Source organism: Chenopodium quinoa, unplaced genomic scaffold, assembly GCF_001683475.1.
Source record: "Chenopodium quinoa cultivar QQ74 unplaced genomic scaffold, ASM168347v1, whole genome shotgun sequence".
Taxonomy (NCBI): Eukaryota; Viridiplantae; Streptophyta; class Magnoliopsida; order Caryophyllales; family Amaranthaceae; genus Chenopodium; species Chenopodium quinoa.
The window spans coordinates 4,333,744-4,347,517 of record NW_018743197.1 but is presented as its reverse complement, the minus strand read 5'-3'; the positions used below and the strand labels follow the sequence as shown (position 1 = coordinate 4,347,517).

At 34.4% G+C, this 13,774-nt stretch overlaps 1 protein-coding gene across 3 annotated transcripts in view; it reads right to left on the bottom strand.

Annotated features, from left to right (window-relative positions):
* The window catches only part of LOC110733215 (putative 3,4-dihydroxy-2-butanone kinase), a 31,565-nt gene extending 24,875 nt beyond the window's left edge, over positions 1–6,690 (bottom strand). The window contains exons 1-6 of one of the 3 annotated variants that reach the window (XM_021913227.1): positions 5,901–6,688; positions 5,728–5,795; positions 4,616–4,689; positions 4,461–4,524; positions 1,499–1,611; positions 1,309–1,356 (exon numbers count right to left, since the gene is read on the bottom strand). In XM_021913227.1, coding sequence (XP_021768919.1) covers positions 1,309–1,356; positions 1,499–1,611; positions 4,461–4,524; positions 4,616–4,689; positions 5,728–5,767 — 339 coding nt within the window. In that variant the 5' untranslated portion in view covers positions 5,768–5,795; positions 5,901–6,688. Of the gene's footprint in view, positions 1–1,308; positions 1,357–1,498; positions 1,880–4,460; positions 4,525–4,615; positions 4,690–5,727 lie in introns of those variants that run through there. The other 2 variants (XM_021913228.1, XM_021913229.1) reach the window with 2 other exon arrangements.
* Between the last annotated feature and the right edge of the window lie 7,084 nt (positions 6,691–13,774).

Below are 13,774 nucleotides of genomic sequence, written 5' to 3'. Positions count from 1 at the left end.
AATAAGACGACACTGATGATAGAACGTGAAGAAGAAGAAGAACGTACCCAATATAATAAAATAAGTTATTTATTAATTATTGTACGAATTTTATCATTATTCTTCCATTAGATTGGAATGATGATATATTTAAGCGTTACTCTAGGGTTTGGAATTCAGTTTAATTAAACAATCTTTTAAGTAATAATAATATGAAATATGTATTCCATATTTTTAATTACTATACTATACTTAGATCCTTGTAAGTAGTACTCGTAAATGTTTCAAATCTATGCATGGCCCGCCACTACCCAGCCAGGCACAGCCCGCCCATCCTCTGCGGCGGCACAGCCCGGCACGATTTCCAGCTCTAGGTTGAGCCCTATAAATCTGTCTTATGTTTTACCTTATACACTTGCACATAAAGAACTTACAGTTTATAATTTCTATCATTCCTGCCCAATTAAACCTGCTACATACAGGATAGAGAGCTGATACCAGTCAATCAGTCGTACTACAATACTCTTCCCCCTTTAAAATACCACAGGTCACATTCTAAAATTGTAAGAGAGAATGGGCAAATAACATAAAAGCCCACTCCAAATATCTAGTAACAGTAAGTATACTGTGAGTAGTGCTATGCAGCGCCTCCGTGCGCCTCTTTGAAGTGAGGTGCACTATAAAAACAGTTAAAAATTTTGGCAGAAAATTGCTTCAGGTGGGCCTCATGTGCACCTCAGGTGCACCTCGGGCGCGTTTGGTGCGCCTTATTAAAAACACCTAGCCCAGGCCAAAAAAAAGTGCTTACCCCCTATTGCCTTGCGCCTCAGCGCCTTATGCGCGCTGTTTCAAACACTGCAAGAGAGACGGTATCATACTCTTGATCATGCATGAACCAAGTTCATGGGAAATGAAAGAGATTCAGTCAGCCAACCCCACCCCAACACACATGCACGCAAAAGTGGGGTAGAAGAAAGTCAAGAGTCTCAAGACAAAGAAATAGCATAATGGACCTGATTTTAGAAAAAGTTTCAAATGACAATATAATTAATGGTAATTCAAATAATTGTTCAAAATATAATCATCAGTGATACCAAATGAACAATTGAATTCCCAGCAGCCTGCTTATGATGTCAGGTGACACCTTAGTAAGTGCCCACTTGAACGGGCCAAATCTTCAGTAACGCCCCTACCCACCAGCTTTCTATTCAAGGGAAGTGGATGAATGGGATATTATCAATCTCACATTCAAAATCAAAATCTTAGGCTACCTATACGTCCCACGATAATAATTCAGCAAGCTGGAATAATGACAAGAAGTTTAAATACCTTGACAATTAGAAGGCATCCCTTGGGCCCAGTTACAGCTCGTATGCCCTGCAGAAAATTAAGGTATTCAACATGGTGGATATTGAGAAATAAGTAACAAACTTCTATAAATCTATATTTCTCTATGATTGCAGAAGAGAGAAAATATTTAGCTGGTGAACTACAAAACAGAAGTGAACGAAGGTTATACTGCCAGAATTGAATCCACTGGAGGAGAGGCAAAAATATCCCCACATATAGCAGCAGTAAGCATTCCTTGACCCACAAATCCAGCATGAGCAGGCTCATGACCGCTGCCACCTCCTAAAGGAAAAATACATTTTAAAATTAATAGGAAAAAACACCCCCCACAAGACTATAAGATAATAAGTTGTGCAACAAGACCAAAGTTTTTTGTTTAAAAAAAAATAAAAAAATAAAAAAGAATTGCATCTATATCAATATAATAAATAAATAAATAAACTTCATATCAGCCAAACCAATTCCCTGCCAGTAAGATGCCAGATGAGATAAGATTTACTCAGGCAGTTTGAAGAGGTATTCAATAGACTTTGAAGCCTTGTTCCTCAACCTGGTAAGAAGCACGCAATTGAAGGAAGTGTCCTTAATCAAGTATAATAGGATTAATTAAGAAATAATAATTTGTTTATTTAGGGGTCGTAGTGTTTTGCTAGAAACCAACAACAGCATGTAAGTTTATTGTAAATGGGCTTAGTCCTAACTATAGCCGGATCCTAAAAGGTCACACATATAAACATGGGTTGGATCAAAATCACGCTAAGCCTAATAGGGCTAAGTGGCAGGCAAAAGATTAGGGATTGACTTCCTATAACCTAATTTACGTAAAATATAAGGATTGGTTTTATGTATATGATAATGTTACATAACATTTGAGTAAGCACGACAACCCTAATACTACTACTATACACGAACACGGCCACCCATACAAAGAAAGAAAATGACAATTTTCTTCCTCCTTCCGTACTAGCCTACGTGGGGATCTATCTTGTGTTTGTGGACTAAGTAGAGGAATCACAATTGAGGTTCTTGATTTCCGAAGGAGGGTTATGCTAGGAATTAGAATCAAATCAGACAATCAAAGGCAAATAATAGAGAATCGGTTAACCAAGATAGATTGTATTGATGATCAGTGAAATCCTCAATACTACTCCCTTCTTTTGAGAGGAGAAGATTCTCTCCCAAAGCTACTGCTCTCAACTTTTCTGAATGATGCTACTCCCTTTCCATCTCCTCTATTTCATACATTATTCCCCTGTAACAAACTATCAGTTTAGAATACCAAACTCCTCTCAGAGTACTTAATTGCCTTTTTCTTAACAAACTTCAGTAACAGAATTATTCCACATCAGCTAGCAAGTTACTGCTACAGGTTTGGCCTTCCTTCGAGCATAAGTGATGTGAATATCAAGCTTGTTGCAGGTTATCAAAGGCTAGAAGTGATTACATGCAGCAAAGGTATATCTAACTCCTATTATGTGATTTGTATTAATAATATCCATGAGATACTTTTTAGATGTTTAGAAAGCGATCCTCAAATTCTGCTATCGCAGCTATTAAGCTCCTACAAAAATCACTCTTAACTCTTAAGACAAGTGACAATCCAATGACCGTACCGCTACATCACCACCATTATTCCAGAAGGATGAAATTGAAAGTCTTACAAAATTGATGATGACTGTTGGGATAATACAACCTTTTACTACCCCCTTCTACTGTTACGTGAAAAAAAAAAAAATGGGCTAATGCAGTTTTGTGTGGACTACAATGCTTTGCACAAAGAGAAAAATAAGATAAGGTTGAAAAATGCTAGGGCAACTTTTTAGTTTTTGCAATGTGTTCAAGCCTTATCTCAGGAGTTTTGTGCTCGTATATAAGTATATATTGACGACATCTTAAAGCCATGAAAACTAGACCGCAGTCAGGCCAGTCACTATCTAAGAAAGAATGGCAGAGATTTATAGGCATAACAGGTTACTATCAGAAGGTTGTGCCCAATTATACACGAATTGCTCTTTCATTGACTGAGCATTTGAAAAGGGCCTGATTTGGTTGGAGCACTGCAGCCACAAAGTCAATCGAATCTCTCAAACATGCCATGGTGTAGGCACCTGCTATTGCCAAACCTAATTATGTGTTGGAAATGAATGCTTCAAATTAAAGAGAATAAATTCAAGGAATAAAGAACATGAGTCAGAAAACATAAGTAGAGAAATCTTTTATTACTTCATTCATTTCCTTCTTCCAAGAGACTGTACACCACAATTTGATTTGCTTGCATCTTCTAAAAATTTGTACAGTAACTACAGTCAACTACTTTTTTAGAGAAACTTCTAACATTTAACTACCTTGTTTTCAACCACTTTATCACCATGCAACTAATTACCAATGTACTCCATAATTTAGGCAAGAAAAAGCACCCTCTTGGGGAAGCCTACATGGCTCATCCCTGGCCATTTAGCAAAAAAGGCCTCTTAGGAGTAGGTGAAGGGTAAGGAATTCCCTACCTATTAAGTGCCCTTATTGGGGTTTGATCCCATAACCAAGTAGCCACTAGATTAGGTTCTACTTCCTTCGCGACTTCTGTCTAAAAGTTCTTTTTATCTCCTTTTTGGCATATATTTCGATGAACATTTATAAGTGTTAAAATATCCAAATACATGTTAGTAAAAATTAAAAAAGTTTGATATGCTAATAGGTCACACTTTGAAAAGAATTAAAAAAAATTCTATTTAAGTGTCAATAATAACAGCAAAAAGACATGGAGAGAGTACTTGGTAAATTAAATTATATATTTGTCCTTACCTAAACAAAACTTGAAAACATTTTGATTTTTTATTTTTCCATGAGATGAATCAAATGCACAACGACCGGATCAAACTGAATAGGTTTGGGTGAGGAAACTCAACTTCAACATAAATAAAAGCAAAGACCGACTCTAATTTATTTGCTCTCATCTTCTCCGTATCAAAATAAGCATGGCGGAGAGTATGACCAAGAATTTCACGGTGTTATATTGCTCCCCTCCACCCCCACTTCCCCCATTTTATTAATAAAATGAAGCTTAAATTGACTTATTATTTGAGAAATTGGGATCACTACATAAAATTTTAGCAAACAAACATCATTCGCACCTGATATAACAGACACATAATTGTAAGTTGAGCTTGACACATCAGCGCGCAAAACAACCTTTACCTATACAAACATAATAACAAAATGATATTATGATAAAAAAGCCGAAAACCAGGGAAAAGTAATTGAATAAAGGATTAATTTGAATAAAGACCTCTGGAAAACCATCCAAATACTGCAATCCAGGGTAAGTTTCCACCAGTCCCTCGATGAATTCTGTCACCACAGCTGTGAGAAAAAAAAAATGTCAGCACTGTTTCAGTAAGAACCTACTCAACTCTTTCATAGAAGATGAATAGTAAAACCATGCCAAATCCTTAGTGAAGAGGGGTGTAATTAACACAATGTGACAGCTAATAATGGATAGAGGAGATTAGTATTAATTCTTCAATGTACCATGGGACTCCTTAGTAACCGCTAAATTTTAAACCAACGTGATTGACGTAAGCCATCCCAAACAAATTGCATGAAACACAAGCCCGACATTAGAGGACTAACGGATTTGGAAGCACTTAGGGCCTGTTCTCATTGACTGAACTCAGCTCAACTGAACTGAAATGAATATTTATAAGAGAAGGAAATTAGGAGCTAAATTGAACTGAATTTCAACGTATGAGAACAGGTCCTTACATTGCCAATCACCATAATATCCTAATAACGAAACGACAACTCGACAAAACACAGCCCCAACAAGGCACGGGTTATTAAATTACAAAGTATGACATTCATTAATAGATATAAAGCATAACCATGTATCGAATAGGAATCAAAATCATATCCTAATAACGATATGACAAAGCACAGCCCCAACAAGGCACGGGTTATTTTAACTACAAAGTATGACATTCATTCAGAATAGGTAAACAACAAAACCATGTTTCGAATAGGAGTCGAAATACGCCCATTTGACATTGCCAGCACTTTCAAAAGAGGAAGCTCCGTACTCGATTATTTGACTATTATATAAATCAAAGTGCTAGTCTAACAGAATTATAAACAAGCCATTTAAAAATAATTTAAACAAAAAAAATTGATGTCAAAATAACAACTATCATCAAAAATAAGGCTTCTGTAACTTTTAAACATATTAGCAGCTAATTGAACACAAAGTAACATGCAAACACTAATATATCTGGTTTGTTCATAATGTATTAACATTGTTGAAGTTTCACGATTCGCGAATTAATTGTAAGAATATAAAAAAATAGAATGAATTAAAATGTATATGATTAATTCGAGAAAATTGAATGGTTGCGAAAAACTGACCATTGGGATCATTTATGAGTTTCTTGCCTTGAAACGACATGATAATGGCAAGTGAAGTTGATAAATTTCTAGCAATCAGAGAAGGAAGAAATCAGTACGAGAAAATTTGGGAGAAATTGTTGAGAAAATTTGGGAGAAATAGTTGAAAAAAATAAAAGAAATTTTGGCGAAACCTAGTTTCTGACTTTTGGTGGGAGAAACGGGAGAGAGAGATTTAATTCAAGTATTCAACCTCAATAATTTTGTTTTTTTTATAACTTTATGGAAATTTTGTCAAAAAGCATCCGCCAAATATTGTATTTTGTCATACCCAAAAAAATGTTGTGTAAGACCACTCAAATACAAAATTTTGTTGTGTTAGACCACCTGGCCCAACTTTCCGGTGTTGACTCCGGCCATGTGACAAGCACGTGACCCCCCCTCCCCCTTTCTTATTTTATCCTCGAATTTTCTGGCTATCAATGGCCACCACCGCCCACACCCCACACCACCAGCCCCCCACCCCATAACCACCTACTCAGCCAACCGCGCCAACCTACCCACCACGACTCCCACTAGCCCTTTCCTCACTATCACACACAACTACACAACCATAGTCCAACACAATGACCCCAACCACCAGTCCACCACTCCCACCAGCCCTTTCCCCACTGTCACACACAACCACACACCACCACCGACACCACCACACAGCAACACCATTAACGCCTAAAACCAAAATTAACCCATTACAACGAAGAGTAGCCCAAAAAAAATTGAAAATCAACCCCAAAATATCGAAAATCAACCCCAAAAAAATCGAAAATTAATCCAAGAAACGAATAAGCCCATAGATATGTAAATTAACACAACAAAATAAAAAAAAAATACCACACAAAAAAATCAAAACAATTAGATCTACATATTTAATCGCGACGGTGCTTGTTGGCTTTGTTGTTGTTGGTGTTGCACCGTTGTTATTGCTGCGGTTGATGTGTGGTGGTGGTTGGTTCACGTTGGTGGATGTGTTGTTGCAGCATTGTTGTTGTTGATGGTCGTTGATGTTGGTGGTGGACTGAGAGAAAAGAGGTGGGACAAAGAAAAGCTACAAGATTGAGAAAGATGAGGGAGGACAAGACCAATAGAGAAGAAGACTAGTACTTCGTTGAGAAGAAGATGAAAGAGAAGATAGAGGAGAGAGAAAGGGAAGCTAGAAAATTCTGGAAAAAAAAAGGGGGGGGGGGAATGTCACGTGCCCTGAGTCAACGCCGGAGTTTGAGGTCAAGGCCGGAAAGTTGAGTCAGGTGGTCTTACACAACAAAATTTTGAAATTGGATGGTCTTAGACAACATTTTATATATATATATATATACATACATACATATATAAAGGGGAGTTTTTTTCCCAAGTTTTTAGAGAGTCACGTAGGATTTAATTTTCTTAGCGCGCCATGTAGGATTATAAATTTTTGTTGTAGGCAATTAAATAAGATATTATTAATTTGTTTTAGAATTAAATAATTAAAATTCCACGTACGCAAAATTGGCGAATGAAATTTTAAAGTTTAAATAAATTAAATATTACATATTATCTTTTAATATTAAGAATTTTATCTAAATATGTAACAAATTTTAGCATATTAATACAAAAAAAAAAATTATTTTAAAAAAATCAAACAAATCGTGTATTGCATGGGCTTCTACAATTGTGGTGTAAAAGTATACCATGGAATGATATATACTTGTAAACATTTGCTTTGGTTCTCGTGTAACATAAATCAACCAGATCATGCCATGTGGCCTGGTTATCATGTATCTTTTATATTTTTTTTCAATTGCATTTTAAGAAAAAATTATGAAGTAAATAATCATGAAAAAATTACCATTGTTCATAATTTTTCAAGACCTACAAATAGACACCCATATTGATATAGTTTTATATATTTTTTCTAATTCTCTTGTTACTACATAAATTGCTTATTTTATTTAATTAACTTTAGAAACATTAATTAGTTATTTCCAATAAGGGGTGATTTTTGGAGAAAGTATATTATATTGTGGTATAAATGATGTGGATGAGTGAGAAAGTGGTAGAGAGAGAGGGATGGTATAAATTTTTATAACATGAGTGTTGATGGTCTAATAAGACTTGAACTCAAGATCAACAAGTCTTAAGTTAAGAGTCTTGCCATTTAAGCCATTTATTAATTGTGTTTTTTTATCCAACAAAATTATAGTTAACTTTAATAAGTTAATTTGTGTCCTATCTTATACTATTTGTTTCCATTATGTAATGATTGAGTTTGACAACTAAAAAATGTTTATAGCAAGATTTAAACTCGAAACCAACAAGTTTTATTATCTAAACAGTCGAATTTGATTAGCAAATTAAACAAGTACAAACTAGTAACCCGGGGCATCGCCCGGGCCATACACTAGTTCATTAATAAAAAGTGATGTGTCATCTACAAATGAAATTTACATACGTAGTACATAACATTGAATCAAATTTGGGTTTCCTTCATCAAAGCTACGATTGTTGAAAATATCTTGCAATGTGTACATCTCTCGCACACATCGTAGGAATATACAGTTTTTTTGGAGAGACGGTGTAACGATTTATTGTAGCTGTAAGGTTGATTTTCATTTGAATCGCTTGAATGCATTTGAAAACTTGACAACCGTTGCGATCAAGTCTTTAGCTATGAATTAACAATAGGGCAAAAGATGATTACCTTTTTGATAAATCCTAACACACAAACAAACCCTAAACATGAACAAACAACAACTTTAACAATTTAGGCCAACTTTTCCTATGGAAAACTATAATTAAATTACAACAACTTTTCTGACCACATCGTGTGGATGGGGTTAATCATTCAGGGTTTACGTGAAACAGAGGTAACTTGTAAGGGTTACTGATAAGTGTCATTTATGTCGCTATTTTTAGGAGTTTTCTAGTTAGTTTTTCATAGTTTTTCTATCTTTTTACTTGGTTTTAATAACGTTTTACTACATTTGTCATGTTTGTGTGTGAAATGTCGTTATTGCTCAATTTTGGCTTTTCCTGCATATTTTGGTGGCTTATGACATTAGATTAAAATTTATTGGTTTACTCTTAAGTTTAGGAACACTTGGATAAATTCTTGCTCAAGATTGAAGAAATATAAAACATAAAATGACAAGTAATGAAGAAATGTGCACTTGATTTGCAAATATCATACTTCAAACGCCTATATCTTTTAATATACAAAACATTTTGGGGCGATTCTAATCGAAGATGAAAGCTTATCTTGAGAGCTTTCCAACGACAGGTTATATGCCCAATTTCGGTGTAAAACGTGGGAGATATGCTCATTTGAAGCTGAGCGGTTTGCCTAGTTCGATAGGAGCGGGCGCGCACCCTATGAGGAGCGCCTGCTCCAAACTTTCTAGAACGATTCTGCCATATTTTGCTTCAGCTAAGAGCGCCCGTGCACACAATTGGAGCACCCGCTCCTCTACGCGCTGCTCGACTTTTTGTGGAGCTTCCTAGGCAATTTAGTAAGGGGTATAAATAGATTTTTTTTTGCTCATTTTAGAGGGGGGAATTCATTTTTTCAGTAGTTTTTAGGTTAGTTTTAGGTTTTTATAGAGAGAAACTCTCAAATTTTGGAGAGAGAAAGTGAGAAACACAATGGTTTTCATGGATTTTGGATAATCAAAGGAGGAATTTGATGATTTGAAGATCTCCATCTTATATCAATGAGCATTCTTACTCTCTTTTTTCTTTATGTTTTCTTTAATTGCTTTGTTAATCATATTTGAGTAGATTTCCTTCTACTAGGTATTGAGTGAAACTTTTTAATGGTTAATTGAGTTATTTGAGATAAATTTGATGATAATTGTGTGATTAAATTGATTGAATTGATGATGGCATGTTGTTTGTTTAAGATTGGTTTGATCTCCCATGATAGCAAACTTGATTGCATATTAGTTTTAGTTTGACAAGGGATTGTGAATTAGAATTTATATATTTGATTGCATTTTGGGTAAATTTCTTCTATGTACCTAGTCAATGAGGGATCTAGGCTAGGAATTTGAGAGATTGCTCTTGAGTGTAATTAATTCCCATTTTAATTCTTTCTTTACATGATTGATTACCAAATGGATTCTCATTAACTTGTTAATTGTTCAAAGTGGATCTTTGCCCCTAGTAGTCTTTATAATATCTTGGTCTTTATATGTGTGTTAGTGTAGTTGTAGTTTCCAATATCCATAAACCGAATTCGGCGTAGCTTAAGCATTAGATTGAGAACAATCTAACATTACCGTTCCTTGTGGTTCGACTCCGAACTTACTAGACTTGTTTAGGGGTTAGTTTAGGATTATAATAAATTTTGTTTGGTTAAACCGAAGGTATATATATGCTCGGTTGAGTCTGTTAAGCCTCTTATTTAAACATATACAAGCTAATGAATTTACTCATTTAAAGATTGCTGCTTGTGAATTATTAAATTTATATGATCTGTTTTGGTTGATAAGCCTTATTATTGTTGATGAATGTAATTATATAGTAATGTCACATAATTTTTGTGTGTTTCTCATCAAATGGTTTAGTGGAACTCGTCGTGTAGCTGGTTATCACTTCAGCCTACACACTCTAACACATATAGGGTGAAGACAAGAGAATTGTCGGCCTTCTCCTATCATCATTAGATTCATCTTGTTTGATATTAATCCATAATTCAGTGTATTCTATTTATTGATTTTTTTGCCGTAGTTTTCTGGTGATTTTGTGAAACAATTATTGTAATAATCAGATTTACCAACATCTAGAAGAAGTTAAGGTGGAGCAAGAAATTATATCAAGTAGGATTTGATGAAAAAGACAAAGAGTACATTGCTGCAGCAAAACGGCTAGATAATGGAGTAGTTTTTTACATGTAATTTTATCAAAGGGCCATATTCTCCACATTTCACTATGTCGTGTTTTGCTTAGCTTCAGTGATGACATTTTTTTCCTCAAAAAACACTTATTTCATCTTAATAATTTGAAGAATATCAATGCATGAAACAAAAAACACTGGACTTTGTGAGTGATTTCTTACTTGTATGATAGTCTGCAAATTTTTAAAATCTCTCTCTCTTCTTTTTTTTCTTTTTTATTTATTTATTAATATCCTGATTTTTAAAATCTTATTTAGGAAGTTATGTGAGCTTTCGACAAATTGAGGAATCTGCAATTGTTCTTTAAGGATGAGAGCAGGTAGGCATGGTCTTTTAGTTTATGATCTTTGCGAACTTGTTTAGCATGCTGGCATTGTGTTACCGAGGTTGTAAATTTTAATAAATGGTTGGTGACATTGGCTTTGTAAACTATGAACTTTGATTGAATGAATTTCTTTCAAGGATGTTATGGAGTTGATTTGTACTTTGTTATCATATATGATTCTAACCTAAACTCCTTTGACACTTGAATTAGACTTCTGAAAAAAGAATACCTAAAAAGGCCCTTGAGATAGAGTCTTACCATTATACTAATTTGCCTCAAAAATTTTATAAGTATTATGTTAACAGTCTGTCTTGAAAAATAATCTTTTATTATTATTATTATTATTATTATTATTATTTATTATTTATTATTCAGCTTTGATGAAGATATAAGAACTTTCCATTACTATTATTACGAGATACTCAAAGTTTGTAGTTATCTGAGTTTCACCTTGAATCAACACCTTTAGAGAAGAGGGCCATGTCAGGTAAACTATTCAAATACTGATTATGGTCTGACATGTAGTGTTTGGCTTTGATGTAATACCCCGTATTTTTATGTATTTTTATAAAGTATTTAAGTATTAATAAAATGTATTGTCAAGGTCTCAAGTATTTTAATTAAATATTTTAAAGGGTTAAAGTATTTAAAATATAAAGTTTTATAAAAGTAAAATATATTTTGGGCCAAACGTTTATTAATTATTGGGCAATGTAAATTATTCCTACATACTCTTATTGGAATAACCCATTCCAAAACCCATAACTTAAGCCCTATCCCATAGCTCAAGCCCACATTTTTTATAAGCCCAAATTTAACCCTACACTCTCTACTCTATAAATACCCCATGAATCCCCAAAAATTTCCCACATAAAAAGGTTAGTCTTATTTTCTCTCTCCTTTGTTTTATTAATTTGTGTAATTATAATATTGATTTATGGGTTTTGATTTTATTGTTTGAAATTAATTAATTAGTATCAAAATGTATTTTGATGATTAAACTTTATAATTTTTAGATTTTGTAAATTTTATAACCTAGGGTTTTTAATTATTGAAAATCATGATTTTAGGGTTTTTATGAATAATTGATTTAGGGCTTTTATAGTAATGATGTTTTGAAATTTTGGTGATTATAATTACTTATTAGTTTAACTTAATTCCAGATTATTTTGAACATGTAAATTCATGTTTTAATTATTAGATTTCCGTTCGTTAATATTAATCTTGTTTTAATCCCGATCAGGTTCTGAACTCCTCCAATTTTGATAAAAAAAGTAATGTTTTTCGTGTGGAAACAACGTTTTAAGAAAGACTCACTACCTTTGATAGTGAGAACCACCCTCTCGTGGCCAAATTCAGCCTCTAAATATGATTTTCGGGCAGTTTTTGATTTTTAACGAAGTTTTTTTTTATGCTTTAAATTTTATCCTTGAGTTTAAAGGGTAAGAGATAATTTAATGTTTCTATGGATAATTTAAGTATAAAGATGTATTTTGATGAAGTTTTAAAGGATTTTTGATTAGTTTAAAATGTTGGAATTTTATTTAAAGTTGTATAATTGTGATTTTTAATAAAAGGGTGTGATTATCCATTAAAAAGGAGTTTAATTAGGGGTTTTTAAATAATTTTCAGATTATTATAAGTTATTGAGAAATTCTCTTTGGTAAACTCATACTTTTTAATTTTCTCAGTGGTAAACAATAAAAAAAAAACTTATTATCCTTGGTAAACTTTAATTAGTTATAATTATTAAATGGTAAACTAAATGAAATTATAAGCTTAACCCTAGTTAACTAAAGACTTAATGACTAATTTAGCCCTTATCCTTAATTATAGCTTTCCCCAAAAAAAACTTCAACCACCCAAAAGGTACAACCATCAACCAGAACCACCGCAACCATAGCCGCCATCGCCATCACCACCAGAACCACCTTCCAACCGTTGACATTACCACAACAACCGACCCAACTTCACCGCCCACCCAATTCGCCCTAAACCACCTAAAAAAGCCAATCCTCCATGAGATCCACCCCACCGAAAACCTACCCTCCCTGGTCGTCGCATCTCTTCCCCTTCCTCCTCCCTCCTCGACCGTCTCATACCCTCCCCTCCCTCACCGGCCGTCCCAGCCCCCTCCCCCTCCCCGCTAGGTGTGTTTTTCGCGGAAATATATATCATCAGAAAAAAAAACAAAAATCCCGACCTTCAAAAGTTCAAAGCATCAATGGCGTGGTAGTCGGATCTCTGATTTCAATTGATTATCAACCTAATTGAAGGAGGAATTACAGAAATTGAGGAGATTTTGAAGGGAAATACATTGTTTAGGTAGGAGAGATTGAGGATGTGAGGGATTGTTTGGGGAGGGGGTGGTGGTTCAAGGGGAAGGAGAGACGCGCGCAAGGGTGAGGGAGTCCAGCGCACCGGCGAGTGAAGGCTGGGCGCGGGGCGCCGACGTGGGTGGGGGTACGGTGGCTGGCCGGTGGTGATTGGGGGGGATCTTGAAAGTGAGAAAGGTAAAGTGGAAGAAAGAGAAGAGGATGAAGATGGTGATAGATTGGGTTTGGGTGAGGGTATTTTTGTAATTTGAGTGTATTAAGTGGGATATTTTAGGAAATTAATTTAATTTTTTTTTAAATAATGTTAACCATAGTTACGTTATTATATAAAATCATCATTAATGTTACCATTGATTTAGTAAAGATAATTAGGGTTTACCAAGGGTAATAATTTTTTTTTATTGTTTACCACTGAGAAAATTAAAAAGTATGAGTTTACCAAAGAGAATTTCCCTAAGTTATTTAAAGTAAGTTTAAGT